At 42.2% G+C, this 18,123-nt stretch overlaps 1 protein-coding gene across 5 annotated transcripts in view; it reads left to right on the forward strand.

The window, feature by feature from the left end:
- ELAVL4 (ELAV like RNA binding protein 4) overlaps positions 1-14,539 on the forward strand; it is a 75,704-nt gene extending 61,165 nt beyond the window's left edge. For 4 of the 5 annotated variants that reach the window (XM_021405085.1, XM_021405087.1, XM_021405088.1 and 1 more), the window contains exons 4-7: positions 5,339-5,492; positions 5,880-6,105; positions 7,448-7,486; positions 11,781-14,539. In XM_021405085.1, the coding sequence (XP_021260760.1) occupies positions 5,339-5,492; positions 5,880-6,105; positions 7,448-7,486; positions 11,781-12,108 (747 nt within the window). In that variant the 3' untranslated portion in view covers positions 12,109-14,539. The remainder of the gene's footprint in view (positions 1-5,338; positions 5,493-5,879; positions 6,106-7,447; positions 7,487-11,780) is intronic. The other variant, XM_021405089.1, reaches the window with a different exon arrangement.

Below are 18,123 nucleotides of genomic sequence, written 5' to 3' on the forward strand. Positions count from 1 at the left end.
TAATGTGCTGTGCCAACTGCTGGAGTGGAAAGAACCCTCTGTGAGGGGAGAAGGGAGCTGGGTTCGGTGAGCCCTGAATTCCTTCTGGTTTCATCTTAAAGCCTTGATGGATTTAATACCAAACAAATAGCATCATTCTGCTCTGGTCAGAGGCTGCTTCTGCATTTCGGGTTATTCTAGTTTTCAGTTAAGAAATAACAAGAGATATTACTACTGCTGTTTTTCTGTTGTTCAAACGTTTACTTCTGCTTTATTCACATCTGTTCTGATCGATAGGACGGGATGGTGGTAGTTCAGAATGCAGTCAGTAGGTCTGTGGGAGAAAATACCTCCTGTATTTTCTGGAGGTGAAGTAACAACGTTACTGCTCGGCTATTTTGGTTGCTCTGTCATTTCTCGAAAGGCCTGGTATTTCTAAACATTCAGGCCTTAAATCTGCCTGTGCAGCTCTCATGGCTGTCCGCCAAGCTGCGGCCTGTCCTGTTGCCATAGGATAACCAGAGATCAGCCACCTCTGGTCCCCTCCGCGGACGGGACAGCTATTGGTGGCGGGGCTGTGGGGATGGTGGGGCTGGCTGCGTGTTGTGAAGGTCTGCATGTGCAGCTCTGCTGAGCTGCAGCGTGTGGTGCACACCTTCCTTCCCAGAAAATTCAGGTTATGGGATGTGGAGCTGCGGGTTTGGGACACGGCTGTTCCGTGCCTCCTTTGGTCATCAAGGTGATCACTTGATCCTGAGCTTCCGCACATTGGAATACTCATATAAGGGAGGTGTCTGCTGCAACTGCAGCCCTTGGGGATAAAGCCTTGGATGGAAGGTTTGTTCAGATCTGGAAAGCTGTGATGAAGTTTGAGGTGTTTGCTCTTTAAGGGCTTCTGTCTGCGTTCTTGCTTGGACTTCAGTGCTGGTTAACAAATCCCTTTGCCTGTAGCGATGATGTGGCTCAAAGGACCTTTTGGGGGTGAATTTGAAGGTTCGGATTTGGCTCCGCTGCTTTCAGCGGGCACCAGAGAGTCTTTACCTGTAGTTTTGTGCATCTGCTCTTAATTGAAATGTCTTTGTTAACTGCTTCAGTTTTGCCAATGAGCTTTTCATTCTCCAGAGCTGGAGCAATTATTTCTTAGCCTGGCTCTTGATACAGCCAGAGTGCCTGTAGGTTGTCATCTGTGGATGCTTCCCCTACAGTGTTGGGATGGACTGTTGTATCTTAACTGTAATCATAATGAGTCCCAGCAAAACAGCATTGAATCACTACGTGGTGAAGTGCGTTGTCACTCTCCAAAAGTCCTCGTTGCTCCCCTGCCATCCCCAGCCCAGGGCTAGCAACAGGAGAGAAAGCAGTGCCTCTGACATGAAGGTACTCCAAATCTTAGTTCTTGGCTTGGTTCTGACAGAGTGAATTCTGAGTTTTGACGCAGGATTGAGGCATGGGGGAGTGGCTGTGAGGAAACAGTCTCTTCTGGGTGTAGTGAGTTGTCTGGCATTAGATAGGTCATGGTTGGAAAGTGAGATTGCGCTTGCGTACATGTGTGACACTCTGACCGGTTCTGTTAAAGTGCTCCCCGTGCATACCAGTGCTGTAGGAGGCAGTGGACACTGGACAGGTTTGTCCCCATTTTGCATAGCTCGACCTCAAATGAAAACTAAAATGACTCACCCCAAAATCATGCCAGTGATCCTACATCTGAGAGCTTGTCGTGCAGACAAAACAAAGCCTTTCAAAAACGTCTTTAAGGTCGCAGCAAAGCTCAGTGCTTCTGAAGACATTACGCAGGAGTTCCTGAAGGCCGCCTGGGGTGTCACTGAACAGCAATGTCCTCTGGAGCAGGCGGCAGCCAGGAGGTCATTCTGGCTCGTTCCATGAAAACTTTGTCAAGTCCAGGATTAGCATTGGAGCTGAAGGAGTCTTTGAAGAGAAGCAGCAGTGAAACAGTTAGGAGCATCATTCTCAGAACGGTGTCTGATAACATCCAGAGCTTTGCCTTGGAAGACAAATGGGATGCGTTCATGCCTCTAGGTGCCTTTGTGGGCTCTCTGACTTGGAAAGACCAGACTGCATAAATTTACGTGCTGGGAAGTCTGGAGGTTAGACATTTTACAAAAAGTTTTCTGCATTGGGAAATGGTACGGAATCAGTAGGGAGGATAATTGCTTTAACTTGGAGATTCTTCTTTGCTCATGAGCAAAAAGAATGGTTCATTACTGTGAAAGGTATGAAATACTGGACGCTACATCCAGTAGTGTTTGGAGAGAGCAATGCAGCCTAGACTCCTGAGAGGGCAGCTCATCCTGGAGAGAAGCCCATAGAGGCTGATGCTCAGTCACAGATGAGAAATATCCTAGCTAGGGTATTGTTTTCCACGGTTACTCTCTGTATACTTTAGAAACTAACACTGGAGGTCAGTAAGCCATAAAATGAATCAGATGGTATTTTATCTTCCTTGCAGAGGAACTAAGAACGATCTTATGTAGTGAAGCACAGTATCGTGTCCGTACAAACGAACACTTGAGTTCTGAGAAGTGCCCGGTTCAGGCAACAGTGTGGTGTACTGGCTTCTTCTGGTGGATTCTTCTGGAGATTTCCATATTCCCTGTTTTCAACAGGCTGTTTCATTATAGGGTGCTAATTCTGCTGTGAGCAGTGTGATGTAAATATAAAGAATTGAGGCAGCCTTCTTCCTGAGTGCTTTGTAGTTCACTGATAAAATGGGAGCTGGTTTTGGCGCCCATTTTAACTTCCGTAGCGCAAGTTGCTTGTGGCCACATTGGGAGAGGGTTGGGATGGATGTTTTCCTCCTTAGGTAGTTATACATGGGAAGACATCCCGTCCTCAGCACTAACTGAATAATAGCTTGAAAGCAGGATGCTGTGCTGTAACCAATCGATTTGTCATTGGCTGACCTGAGAGGAAAGATGAAAAAGATTCAAAAGGAGATAAATAATTGACACCACTGCCTCATGTCCATTCAGCTTGCAACCTTTTCTCCTTGATATTAAAGACAGCTGAGTTGCTTTTGGCAGCTTCTTTCTTTGGCCCAGGCTCCCCTGCAACCTGGATGTTTGATTGCAGGAGGAAATAAGAATTAGATCTGAGTGATGATGCGTCTTCACATGTGCTGTGAGGAGATGAATTTCTGAGCATGCAGGCTCTTAGCTCTGCGTTTCTGCATGGCCCACAAGAAAAGAGCTGAGCCTCTTTTTCCTACATAGAGGTGTGTGTATGAATTTATATACAAAATGTCAGGCACTCGGTGCTCCGGGAAGTGGTGGTTTTGCATATCCCAGTACTTTTCATCTTCCCTGTAATGTGGCATTCAGTTAATGGATGTGCCAGAGTGAGAAAACCCAAAGGAAACCCCTGGCTGTTTTCCTAGAAACTTTATTAATTTTGCAGCGCTCTGTTTTGAGGAATAGGAAAGGTCCCTACCCCTGCTCCAGGGAGGCTCTTAAGTGTTTTTTTAAATTGTTATTCCTGAAGCAGGTTAAGCTGTAGGTGTGTGAACCCTGGCAGTGCCCTCTTGAGGTACGATGCTTGCGGAGTGCAGAGAGGCTCTGCTTGGCCCGGTGTTTTGGTGTGGGCCTGGCTGTGGTCAGTCAGCACCTCTCCGACCTCAGGAGATGGGTTCAGCCCCACGCTCTGCTCTGGGTGTGGGGCTGATCCTCCAGCCTGCTACATGGCAGTGCTCTGAACCTCCCAGGCCAGGCCGATCCTGGTCCCATCCCTCATGCCTGGCAGTTTCTGGGAGGCTTTGGTGCTGGGCCTGCCGGTCTTCCAGTGCCTGTGCCAGATCACACCGTGGCGATGCAGCAGTACTCGCCTGAGGGGTGAGTGTGAAGCCACCAAACCATGCACAGCAGAACTGATTTCAAGCACTGTGTCTAGTGCTTCCCAGCTTGTTAGGCCTGCGTGCTTCCCCTGAGCTTGCCTCAGTCGATGCAAATGTTCTGTTTAACCTCTTTTTTGTGTTTCTTTCCCTAAATTTTTCTACCTCCTCTTTTTAGCCTTCTCTCCAAATGCTAGTTTGAAAAGCTTACATATAAGCGTACGAATTATAAAGAAGTTGCCAAAAATATTAAAACGAAAAATTTTGAGTTTGTCTGCTATTATGCTCAGAAGATAGTGGAAGCAAATATTAGTCATTCACATCATTTTCTGTGTTGAGTCAACATCTATTTTTAGGTGTGGAGCACATAAAGACAACTCTTTGACACATAAAACACATAAAGACATCCATTTGACATCATTTGTGTTGGGGCTGAGGCTGGGGAAGGGGGGAAGACGATCACTGAAAGCATTGTGTTGGTGACAGGACCCCTCATTTCTTCCAGGAAGCATTTTAAGACATGATACAGGAATGTACTGATCTGTTTATATTTAAATCAAGATGAAGTGCAAAATATTCAGGTTTAGATCTGACTCTGTTTTAGATGTGCTGCAAAGTAATTCGTGATCTGTGCTGAATGCTTGCAATTAGGCCTTATCTGGGAAGCGTTCTTGTTCAATTTGTTATGCTAAAAGCATTTATCTTAATAGTGCAGAGGGCTTTTCATGCACATACTACAATTTATAGATCTGATTACAATTTATAGATCTGGTTTTTCTTTTAGCTCTGGATTTGTATTTTTGTAGGCAGAAGAGCAGTTGAAGGATTTGATTTAATAATTTTTTGATGGCATACATGCAGAGCCTCAGCTTGCTTTTCTTGTTTATTTGGTCATAATATTTTATGGTCTGGTTTGGGCTTACAGTGCAAGGGAACTTCTTGTGATAAACTGCAGATATGACAATGAGTGTCAGTATGCAGCTCCCCGAGCAGATGTTCATTTAGTTGAATTTCACCAGCGCTTGCTGTTCATCTGGAGCAGGTTTCGCCAGCTCAGGATGAGAATACAAAGAGCACAAAAGATCACTCTGAAAATAACCCGATCTGTTTCAGACACTTGAAGAAAAGCATCCTGGAACTCGAGGATGCTGTGCATGTTGTAAGGTTATTGCACGTTGGATGCAGTACATCATCCATACACCCACAGCTCAGGGGGGTAAATTTACAGAGCAGCGCGTAGGAAGTCACACATTAATCTACCTCTGAACAATAGCTGTTTTGTGCCTGTGCTTAAAGAACCCTTGCATTTGTTGTCAAAGTCTCTAGCCGCCTTTGTTCTTGTAACCGCTCCTGGTTTTGTTGGTTTGGGTTTTTTTTGACAGATAGCACCTCGACTCGGGGGTTACTCATCTCACTGAACATAAGGTTTCATGCTTGTGGAAAAGAAAATCTGTCTTTAAAATGTAAAAGGCAGTTCTGCTTACTAATAGGTATTTCTTTTTCTTAAATCCCTAGGTGTCATATGCCCGTCCAAGTTCAGCATCGATCAGAGATGCGAACTTGTATGTCAGCGGCCTTCCGAAAACAATGACCCAGAAAGAATTAGAGCAGTTATTCTCACAATATGGGCGCATCATCACCTCACGGATTCTGGTTGATCAAGTCACAGGTTAAACAAAAAAATGTTTCCTTGCTGCGTGCATGTTTTTCCGGATGGTAAAATTGCAAGTGCTTGCTGGTGGTTGGGTTTAAGACAGTGTGATATTTTTTCTAGTGTAAAATACGTATCCAGTACTCTGTAGTTGTAACTGCTTAGAGTTGTACTTGGCTATTTTTTTGAGGGATAGGAAAACACAGTGTTGTTTTCTTGAAATGGTTATATTAAATATGGTAGGGTCTGCTTGCAAAGAACACAAGTGGGGAACGGTATTTTTCTTTATTTTAAGACTTAGCTTAATTTGCAAGCGATGTGTGAAAATGAACGTTCTGTTTCATCATGACATAGATGAGGCTGTTCCTGCATATATTCATTTGTTGGCATGTTTCTACTTCCCAGGGGTTTCTCGAGGTGTGGGATTTATCCGTTTTGATAAGAGAATAGAGGCGGAAGAAGCCATAAAGGGACTAAATGGCCAGAAGCCTAGCGGTGCTACAGAACCAATTACTGTGAAGTTTGCCAATAACCCCAGCCAGAAAACAAGCCAGGCACTCCTTTCACAGCTGTATCAGTCTCCCAACAGACGCTACCCTGGACCGCTTCACCACCAGGCTCAGAGATTCAGGTAATTACCTGGAAAAGAACTGAAGTTCTACCAGCGACGATGATGTGGGGCAGGTGCTGTGCAGGAGAAATGTGCTTTAGTTGCGTAGGCTGACCTGATTTTCTTTGTAAAATTAAATATTCTTTCCTGGAGAATGAGGAGGAAAATCTGCTGACAGCAGTAGTCATGTTGTATTTACTAAAACAGCTGAAGCACTGTACTATCGGATCTCATGAAGGCTCATAGAAAAAGGGAGGACAGAACAAAGTTACGCTGGTAATCAAATGAGCGGTGACTACCCTGTTCTTAGCAATTTTTTTGGTAATGCTTTTATTTTCTGCTGTATTATTACAGTTTTGATGCAGCCTGGGCTTTGATGTTAATGACAATGGATTGGTAGCAGGAAAAAAGCTGAGTCTGTTCCAGTCGGCAGCAGTATCATTAAATTTAGCCTAAGATATCTGCTCTTACTGTGAAGAGACCTTATATTAGTGCTTGATGTGTTTCCACAGATATCTTTGGAGATGCTTTATGGCATATATTCTGAAGATATTGATTCCATCTGATACATAAGCCAGTGTTTGCAATGCACAATGTCCTTGTTATTCTTGTAATAACTTTCAGGCAACCTAGCACTCAAACCGAAGTCTCTTTTTGATGGAAGAAAGTGCGTTTCCATAACTGAGTAGCTTTACCAAATTACTCAAGAGTTATTTTAGTTTTTCGGTGGCTAAGTGCTAATGAATTAAGATTATGAAGTAATCTGACTGATTCAAAAGTAAACACGTTTAGTATACCTTTACAATGCAGCTGTGCCCCTTGAAGTTACAGCTTAACGTTCTGTCGATGAAGGGCTAACAGAAGGAAGACTGTTATATGCATGCTGCAAAACTTGGTGGTCATTTAGACTGATGTATTGTGAGGATTGTTAAGTGTAATAGTGTCTCCACGAGGATACATTAATGTAGCTAAAATCAAGATTTTTTTCAGTTCCATTCGTTTTGTACTGTAACATTCTTTCCATGTTAACTTAGGTGAGTAGTTAAATTATTTGCAAAAAATTTCATAATACTGTCTAAATTGACCAACCAAAAGTGAATCTTGATAAAACCAAATGAGACCAGCAGAAGTAAGGTTTTCTTTAAGGCTGTAGATGAACTAAAGTTGCTTGAAATGTAGTGGTGGAAACTTAAGCACAATCTCAAACTTAACAAAGCAGGCCACGAGTTGTTAGACTCTTTGGATGTGTGGGAAACTTGTTGAACATTTCTTCTTTGAAAATGGAACGCTATTAATAATAGTTCCATTGAGCGATCTTGCCATCTGTGAGACATTAACCCAAAGACCCTCCTTCTCTTTTCAGGCTGGACAATTTGCTTAATATGGCCTATGGCGTAAAGAGGTAATTAGAATTCCACAGATTGCCAGATGTCCGTGTTGGCACAGATTGGTGCTACGATTTATTTTTTTTTTAATTCACTAACTTTATTTTTTTTAATTCCTTCTTTTCTTCCGCCAGCATGCCAAATTCTTTTTAAGTTTGGACTTCAGTTGGTTTTGTTCCTTTTCAAGGCCACACAAATTCTGTGGGTTTTTCAACCTTTTTTATTTACAGGTGGGCTTCTCAAATGGTTTAGGTGCAACAGCTACAAGCGTTCAAACTCAAGTTGTCCTGCTAGATGGCACATGGTTCAGAATCAGAACTATTAACTTGAGTTTTTAAATAACCTCTGACTTGATTATGTGGAATGTAACAGCTGAAAATGGAATTAGGCTACTATTGTCCAAATCTCAGTTAAGACCTTCATTGTCCTACGTCAGGCTTCCCAAGTTTGACTTCAGACTGTAGCTGTGTGCACCTTAATCAGCCCTACGTTTCTTTTGTTACAGGTTTAATACTTTGAAATTTTAGTGATGCTTGAGATTTATTTTTTGTTTCAAGTAGTGATGTGTTTGTGTGTATGTGCTCGTGTGTGTGAAAGTCCAGCTGATGTGTAAACGTTTATGCTGTTTCATCAGTGTGTTCAATGTCTGATAGCTAAAATGAGTTGACATATTGTCAGTGTTTCTCCTTATGGTGCACATCAATACAAGTGAACTTTACAGCAAAATAAAGACGTAGTCTTACTCCTGATGTAAGATGTCCGGCCATTCCCACAGTTAAGATGAGAAAACACTACTTAGTCTTCTGAAATGGCCTGCTCATCACACTTGAAAATGGTTTGAGCTTTTTTACCAAGCTCATGCTGTAAATGGTACGGTAAGTATATCTGTAGCTAGCAGAGGACAGGAGTATACTCCCTAACTGCTGCCACAGTGTCTGTTGTACAGACAGATCACGAGACTGCTTATGGAAGTGAAGCAGTGGACAAAACAGGCTGCATACCTTCCGTGAAGTAGTCCTCATGTTCATCAGTGCACTGTTTTCTTCACTGTGTACTTGGTGGTGGTGTCGGAACTACCACCTGAATCTATCACAGTCTGCTTCTCCTACGTTCTCCCCTCTCCTTTGTCTCTTGATGAATTGCCAGAAACTCTGCAAAACTCCAAGCCTTGAGTATCTGCCAGGTGCAAGTAACTCTCAGAAGATGGTGGTGTTCAGGAGTTGTCATTGGGTTTTTTGCTTCTCCAGAATTACACTGGTATGTGGTACAGGACAACCAGCACTTGGTTCTAGCTAGCGAGACTTCACAGTTCTGATTTCATGTTACCTACGGAGAGAATGAAAATGAGTTTCCTGCTTGTTCGTCATACATCTGCATAAACTTTAAATAGCAACAGCTTGTTTGTTTTAAATAGTTGTTCTTCAGGCATTTTGAGTTGGCTTTTTTCCTCCCAGCAGATCTTGAAAAATTTTACTAGTGAAGTCTGTAATTATAGGTGTAGGGTCACTGGAAAAATACTGTATTGATTTCTAGAACTGATTCTAAAATGTGTAGTGTTCCTGGGTTTGGGGGGTCAGTTCATTCTCCTGCATCCTTTGTTTAGGGGAATACAGACAGCCAGATGAGCTGTGCTGGGGTGGACCAGAGGTTTTATTGACGGTGATTTCAGGTCATGTGCGTAACTCACAGTGCAAATACCAGCAGTAGGTAACGCTGTATTTGCGTCAGTGAACTTGTGCTGGTTTCACAGATGCCTCTTAGAGTCATGTTGGCTCCTGTGCTCATGGCACACTGGTAGTTGAAAGCCATGTAGTTCCTAAAGGTTTCTGGGGAAAAACTGCTCTTCAGTGAACTGTATGAAACCTTAACCCTTTGTATCCGTGCAGAACTTCCTAATGCAGAATTCTATGGAAGACCAGGGTGTGCACGGCTTTGTGCGTTGTACAGGTTTTACAGTAATGTCACGTACAGGATTGTGTACATATTAGTGCTGTCTTCATGTTAAATTTAAACGTAGCAGAAAATAGTCAACTGTTAGCTGGCTTACATATGTTACAAGCACAGTTGGCACTTACCAGCAATGGGCTTTAAGTTCCATCTTCCAGATTTTAAAGGAATGTGAAGCTTTTGGCTTATACAAGCTCTGTCCTGGCTGCTCTCAACAGTTCCACCATGTCAAGTGGCAGAAGGAGCATATAAACTGGCCTTGTCCTGCCATCTCTGTTTCCAGAGCTCTAGAAGCAAGTTAGCAGAGCCTTGCTGAACGAACCATGGTGATGTTGTTGCTAGTTCCAGTATGTGGGAGAGAAACTAAAGGATGTTCACTTGCAAAAATGAAGTTCAGTAGGAAGGCTGTCATTTATTCTTAATAAGCTGTTTTTACAAACGTCTGTGTATGTCTGAGGATCCAAGGCTGTGAGCATTTGCAAACTGCTCATTTATAGTGTAGCTATACCCCAGTGATGTTCTTCGGCTCCGAATGCATATTCTGAGCATCTACATCCCTCCAAATATATGTGCAGGTGCCATCAGGAGTCAAAAGAAGCAGCCATCAAGTATGTAGTTGCTTTTATAGTTACGAAGTATACACTGCATAATATGTGTGGATTGCAAAACAGATGTGGAAACACTGGAAGTAAAATGGAGAAGTCTTGGAGTGTGAACAAGCATCTTAGCGATGCTGTGAGTGCCCCCCTCCATTCCCTCAGTCATCGCTCAGAATCTTGAGGAATAATTATTATTCAATTCTGGTATTAAAGCTCATCATACTGAATTTGTGTGGAACTGGGTTTTTATTAAGACTCTTCCTCTGTGCAGTTGTTATTTTAAAACATATCCCAAAGTGTAGCTTCAGAAATCATGTCATATTTTTTTCAAACTGATGAAAGGAAAATTATGTTGATCCTGAAGGCTGATACTGCTTAACATCTTCATTAATAACCTGAGTCACAGGCTGCAGCGCACCTCCATGCATTGTTGCTGGGTGGCACTGGTGTGGTGCAGGAGTAGGGGCAGTCCTTACACTGTTGGCCGTGGCTGCTTTTGGGGTGACCTTGCCAAGCAGGAGGAACCTGGTGAAACTGAGGAAAGGCAAATGCAGAATTCAGCCCGACTGCTGTCTTCAGATACCTACAAGGGCATTAAAAAGGTGAAGCCAAGCTCTTCTTAGGTCAGCTGCAGAAGAGCAAGAGTCAACAGTAAGAGGCTGCAGCAAGGGCAATTCAGCTGTGGAGATAAGGGAAGAATTGTGAACAGTGAGGATGTCAAACCCAGAGCAGGGGCTCTGCAAGTGGAGTTCCCACCCTTGAAGATTTTAAACCTTCCTTGGGTGAGGCCCAGTCTTGCTCCAGTTAGTCTGGCTTCAAGCAGGAGATCTGTTCAGATGTCCTCCATAGATCCTGCCCAGCCTATGCTCATCTGTGCTGGTTCTTTGTTCATGAACACACCACCTGGCTTCAGCTTTCTAGTTTGTGTTCAGGTATACACAACAGGCCCTACAAGACAGTGCAAGCAAGCTTAGAGTTCTGTTAGATCTCCAGGAGCTTCTCTCTCTCTCCATTGACTATCTGAAGAACCTAAGATCCTGCCACAGACATGGAATCTCACAGTATGAAGGTATTAATTGACATATGCCCACTAATCACCTTGATGCCCTGTTCTGCTTTATGATTGCTGCGTATATCTTCTTTAGTATATCTGGCTGACTGGCTTTAAGACTTTCAGACTGGATTTTTTTTTTTCCCCAGTGTGTGTCAGCTAAGGGCTGTGAGGGGAGAATTAAAATCTACCACTTCCAGAGCTCTCCGATAACGCATTCAGCCAAAAGAGGTTACTAGTACAGCTGAATCCTGACAATGGCATTTCTTGTTATTCTCTCAATTAAACCACGAAGGCTCTGTTTTTTGTGCAACAAACTTCTTAAAAGTAAAGCATTGGTTTTCCATCGCTCTGGAACAACATTATCTTTATGATGGAAATACGTGACAAACTCCTACAGACCTTTTTAAGCAGAATGTGAATACCCTATTTGACTTGAAAGAAATGCTAAGGACGATCTACTAGACGTTGGTAACATTTAAGTGAGGTTTATCCTTGAAGGGAAAAGCCCCTATGCCCGGATTCAGTCACTTTATCTGGTAGAGATCCCTTCCTCATACATGGGAGTTAGAGACCCAGGTTGCTACATGGTCATCTTCCAGGGGTAGGATTGAGAACCTAAGTTAATGCTGGATTATTTACTTTCAAGTCTTGGTTCCATGTAGCTTGTGCCAAGAGATATATTTAGAATAGACCCCTCTTTTTACTTGGTAGGTTTTCTCCGATCACAATTGATGGTATGACGAGCCTTGTCGGAATGAATATCCCTGGTCACACTGGAACTGGATGGTGCATCTTCGTCTACAACTTGTCTCCCGACTCGGATGAGAGTGTGCTGTGGCAGCTGTTCGGTCCCTTCGGAGCGGTCAATAATGTCAAGGTGATCCGCGATTTCAACACCAACAAGTGCAAGGGATTTGGCTTTGTCACCATGACCAACTACGACGAAGCTGCCATGGCGATTGCCAGCCTTAATGGATACCGTTTAGGAGACAGAGTATTGCAAGTTTCCTTTAAAACCAATAAAACCCACAAATCCTGAATTTCATATCCTTACTTACTAAAATATATATATATAAATATATATACGAACAAAACAAAACAAAAAAACTCTTCAAGGCTTATATTCAACCATGGACTTTATAAGCCAGTGTTGCCTAAGTATTAAAACATTGGATATCCTGTGAGGAACAGGAAAGGATTTTATAATGCTTAGAAAAAAAAAAAAAAACCTTTGATGCATTGAATGTTCTTTCATAGCTGTCGTTGTTGAATATAATATACATAGATAACAATGTGCAGGGATTTTTACCCGGCCAGCTAGTTTTACTACCTTCCTTGAAGGTGGGTCTTTTTAAGATGACCATTCACTCATTTGAAAAAAATAAGAAAACAAAAACAATTTTTACAAACTAATGGGATTAAAAGCGAGAAAACAGATTTTTCTTTTCTTTTCTTCTTTTGAAAACATTGATCTAATCAGATTGGTAAACCCCCCTGGTAAATTAAAGAGGAACAATAAAAATTGCAAAAAGAAGAACATAATTTTGCAACTTTTTTTATTTTTCCTTTTTTCTTTTATATCATGTGAACTAAACAGTCTTCTGTTAGGGAATGGGGTAGAGGGGGATACCTGATGACATAACAATTTAAATAACATTAACAATGTTGCCAAAGAGGTGGTCTCTTTGCTGAAAATGGGTTTCAAGAAAAATCTATTTTTATAAAATATAAAGAATTTTTACAAGAGAATCTGGATTTGAGAAAAAATATTTTGACTGGCTAATTTAGGGGAAATTGACAACTTTGTCATGTTCATACTGCACTGGTAACTTTTTAGAGATCAAGATGTGTGTTTTAAACTGGATTAGTAGATTGTTTTTTGAAGGATGGGCTACAAACAGATGATCTTCGTATCTTTTCATAGCATGTAATAAAAATATTAAATACAGTACGGGAGAGTGTTCTTCCCAGGCACGCAGTTACCCACAGTCAAAACCCAAAAGCAAGGAGATGAGTTGCAAGATGGTTTTTCTTTAAGTCATCAGTATGGGATATCAGCAGAACAAAAGTTTAAAAAAAAGAAAACTTAATTTTGATCAAAAACTTCCTTGGTTTGAGCAGTAGGTGCTACGAAATTATTTACATATCTTAGTATCATAGTTAAATGTAATGTGTTTAGAAAGAATACATTTGCTTTAAATTTGTTAAGAATTTTCAAATTCACTTTATAGCCCATGCTAATATAATTGGGCTGTGTTGGCACATTTGGAACACTGTTTATGTTGCTTGAAACACTTATTTATTTAATTGCCGATGTGATGCATATGGCCAAAATCAAATATAGCTAGTTTGGCTAGTCTACTTATTTGTTTACTTAAACTATGGGAAGAAGCATATTATTGTGTCATTTTGTTGTGTGTGTATGTGTATATATAATATAAATATATATATATATAAAGTTATTTTTTCTTTTGGTTAATTTATTATAAGTTGTAACACTTTGCTAGTTTTGTTTGTATATGTCTTAAAATGTTTTCTTATGATACTTAAGTGACAGAGGTATCAAGGTAACTTGTGTAGAAATATTGTTTGATATATTGTCATGTTTGTTGTGAATATTTTTTCTTACTGCACAGTAGAAAAGAAAACAACTGGGTCTTTATTTTAATGTAATTCAGATTGGGGAAAACAGAGCTAAGGGAACAAAATGACTGAGGGGGTGCTCTCCCATGTCCAGTGCACTGATCATTTTAGTATGTTTGTGCTTTGTACGGTTATATATTTAAAACAAAAAAGGGTCATGCTCTTCCCTGAGTACTAGAAACAGTTACTCGCTATGCATAATCTAGTTGATAGTTAAATTTGCTATTGCTTTTCTTGTCTTGTTATATAAAATCTTTTCAATACAAGTTTAGTCTTAATGGTAATAAAACGTTATGGTTATTTATAACTTGTGCTTATTTTGTGCATTTTTTCCATGCTATACCCACTAACTGCATGTAGACTAAGTATTGTTTTTTCACACTGAAGAGGCAAACTTTTGTAGTAGACAAATAACTAAAGCAAAGGCTGCATCATAATTTTATCAGTTTTTTACTTTAACAATGTTAGATTTTAGTTTAAAGGAACACTCATTCAATGTTCAGGGAAACCTTTATACATCATCTGCTATGAATGAGCGCAGTTTGCTGGGAAAGTTTTGATGCATTTGCTAAGCATTAGTGGGGAAGGCATGTCAGAATCTTTTCTCTACAATGTGTTTTACTATCTGAATAATAATAATTTAAAAGAATCTTTCTTAGGACCAGGCAGTTGTATACTTTAGTTATAATGAATGACTTCATGTTAACCTTGCTAGTTTAGATCATTTCTGAGGGAAAGTATTGTAAATGTTTTTTTCATAACCTTGTTGTGTTTGAATTATTTGTACTTTAATTGTCCAGACAATAAATGAAAGTGTGTAGAATGGCTATGGACTTTCCACATTTTTAACCGTGTTCAGATGTCGTAGTGATCCCAGCCACACCTCCAAAGAGGGAGATGTTAGTCTGATCTCAGAAGCAAGGTCTCGGAGACAAATGTCTTGGTTGAACCAGACTAAGAATATTCATTATTTGTTTTTTTCCTCCTTCTGAAGGCAAGAAGGAATCTGCCATTTCAGATGTTTGACACCAAAGACCAAATTGTAACTGTGATTCAATACCTTTATTTGAATGTGGGAGATGCTGAAGGGTTTCTACCATATGCAGTGTTTTTACACAATGAAAATATTAACTCGGTCAATATCAACTTTAAACAAAAGTAATGAGAATTTCAGCATTAATATTTTCTAAGTCATTTAGTTTGACTTTTCTATGACCATGCTGTGAATGTCACGCGATATGAAACAGTGTACATACCTGCTGTACAACAGTGTGTGACCACATTCCCAATTTAATTCTTTTCACCATGTTATAACAGTTGATATTTCAGTTGACTTGTTTGAATCCCATTAATGCAAATATTCACTTCATGTTTATGTTCTGTAACATTCACTAATTGAGAATGTGTACCTTGTAAAACTGCAGCATTGAATCTCGTAACAGATTAGGAAAAATATCAGTGGGCTGGATGGACTGTGCAATTTTTCAGCTCCTTCACCTATTAATAAACTCGTGTTTTTGTGAGATTAAGTTACCCTGTTGATTATAATAATTAATTTCAGGCCCCAGAATGAGTTGGTTCTTAAATTTACGGCTTGCTTTATTCATCCTTAAATGAATCTGCCCCTTCCATGGTGTAAAATACAGGAAGCAGTGGCTCTGTTTAAAGACTTAGATGGAAGGCATGCTTCAGGGCCATCTACCCAGCTCTAGACCTACCTAGACACACACTTCAGGAAAGAGTTTTAGCATGCACCAGTCCATTGCCTTTTATGTGAACTTACTTTGTTTAAAAAAAAAAAAAAAAAAAATTCATAGGAAGGAATCATCAGACACCTGAATAATTCAGCCAATTTAACCTTATGGCATTTAACTACTAGAACTCATTACTTTGTTTAAAAAAAAAAAAAAAAAAAACTATCCAGTCACTAGTGCTTGTAATAGAATGCCACCAGGTACACCACACCATCTGTTCCCTTCACCTGATTTCTTTTTTTCCTCCTTTCTGTTGTGTACCTCACGTGGCCAGACCAGCAGTGAGCTGGAAGCACGGGGCACACTGCTTAAGGCAGGAGCCTGTCTCTGCTCTGGGCGTTTTGCTGTTGACTACAAAAGAGCCTAATTTTGTTAAGTCCACTTCAGGCTCAGCTGCTGTTCTTCAGCATCTTGTTGAGGTAAGGTACCCATGTCCCTGTGTTACGTACAGCACTCATAAATGTGCTTACATGAGCTGTACAAAGGCTCACATGCCCGTTTAAGAAAAGCAAACAGCCTCTGCCCAGTGTCACAGCTGTGGTATGTGAAGTCCTGACCTGCTTTCGGAGCGCTGCACGCCTGTGTGCTGGATAAAACGGGGTGCTGATGGTGCCTTTGCCTGCACCCATCCTGCCTGAGCAGAGCCAGCAGTTCATACTGAAACACAGGTTCCGCCCAGCTGGGATCAGAACCACTGCTCCCTAGCACTCGCTCACTCAAAGTAATCAAGTTTTACATTCCTTTCATGAAAGGGTAATCACTCTGCAATTAGCGAGCCTGCTGCATAAATGGAAAATCACCTTGGGGGGTTGGATTGCGCTCCCTCAGTGCTGTGCTTGGGCTGAATGGGATGGGGTGAGGGTGGGCAGGGGCTGTTGGTGGGAGGGCCCTGGACTGCTCCCGAATTTCTGTCGTGGGAGCCTGGCAGCAGGTGTGTCACATGCAGACTAGTTCCCCGTTACCACTACTGGCTTCCATGGAGGCTGCATGCATCCTGCCTCACCCAGCTGTTACTGAGCACTTGGCTCAGCTGTGGGGGTGAGAGATACAGAAAGGCCCTGGGGACAGTCCCCTTTTGCCATCACCTGGAGCAGGCAGGGCTGTCTAAGGGCACGTCCCCTTCAGTGGCTGCAACGAGGTGAGGTACAGCAGGGTCAGTGAGCAAGGACAGGGCAGATTCATTCCCTGCCCTGAGGAGCTCAAAGCCCAGGCTGACTGCACAGCAGTAATTCATTGTTCATGGGGAGCAGAATGAGAGATCAAATCCAGAACAGCATTACAAAAGCTTCGCCGTCTCAAGCTAATCCAGTATTTCTAGTCTAAAAATAACTGACTTCTGAAACCCAGAAGTGATGGAGACAATGCAGCCGAGCTTCAGTAGGTTCTGAAGTGAGCAAAACAAGAGCTGCTGGAAGGAACCAAAAAGCAAAACCCACACACACCTCACAGGGTGCACAGCCCCTGCAGCCCTCGCTGTGATCCCGGGGTGGTAGGGGTCACTGCCACCGCGTGGGAACCATGAGCGCTGGTGTGACAGGCACGGCTGGGGCCGTCAGCAGAAGCACTGCGTGCAGGGAGCACGGAGACTGACCCCGCTGAAGTGTCACCGAGCTTCTGGAGCTCCTGTTCCCATAGCCCGTGTCTCAGAAAGCCTGTTCCCTGTCAAGGCACCGGGAAGGGCTGTAGGAAGGAAGGCAACCAGAGGGACAGACACAAAGACCAATTAACTTAAGCCAACCACATCTGATCTCAGACAGGTTCATCTATCATCATATTAGCCATTTTCTGAAATACCCTTTCAGCAGAAATAACTGGGAAGAGGATATGAACACACACGCGCACACACACACCAGCAGCTGCTTTTTTACACAAAGCTTGACATTTTGCCATCCACAAGCTTGTATCGCATTTGTAAACAAAGCCAGCACATTTTAAAGGGCTTAAACTATTTAGTATTAAATTTCACTCAAATTTTAAATGTTAAGAGGCTGCAAATTATTTCTCATTGAAGAAGAAAAAATCAAAAATGCCAAGTCTGCTACCTGAGCCACTCCCCAGCAAAGTGCCCTCCTCACGTCACAGCCCTGGGGGCAGCAGCCTTGCCCCAGCTCCTGCTGCTCGCTCGCAGGTACCTACAACACCAGGCCGCTTCCTTGTCCCTCAGACCTAACGCACACCACATGCTGAGCACAGGATTCCACTCCATACGCCATCAGCGTTGCACCAAGGGCCACTAGGAGCCAGGATTCCTCCCCGCAGCAGCTGCACAGACCATGGTGCCCTGTCAGAGCCCAGGAAAAGCTCTCCTATAGCCACAAGCCTATCAAACAAGGACCTAAACAGGCAGATCTCGAGCTCTCTGTCTGCACGCAGGACTGACAGCGCTGCCGTGTGCGCTCGAGGAGCACTGAGCCTTCTCTTCCTTACTCTGTGCTTGAGTTGCACGGGTCCCAGCAAACTGATATGCAAGAATTAGCTTTTTACAAACAATGCAATTCTGATTTTAAATCAGCACATGAGACACTTAATTAATTTTGTAGGATAAGGAATCTGTTGCAAATATACAGCAGTACACCCACACATCACCATCTGCTGTGGAGAATTAAATGTACAACTCACAAATGAAATCCTGCAAAGTTGGTGCAAAAAGGTCCTTG

This window comes from Numida meleagris, chromosome 7, assembly GCF_002078875.1.
Source record: "Numida meleagris isolate 19003 breed g44 Domestic line chromosome 7, NumMel1.0, whole genome shotgun sequence".
NCBI lineage: Eukaryota > Metazoa > Chordata > Aves > Galliformes > Numididae > Numida > Numida meleagris.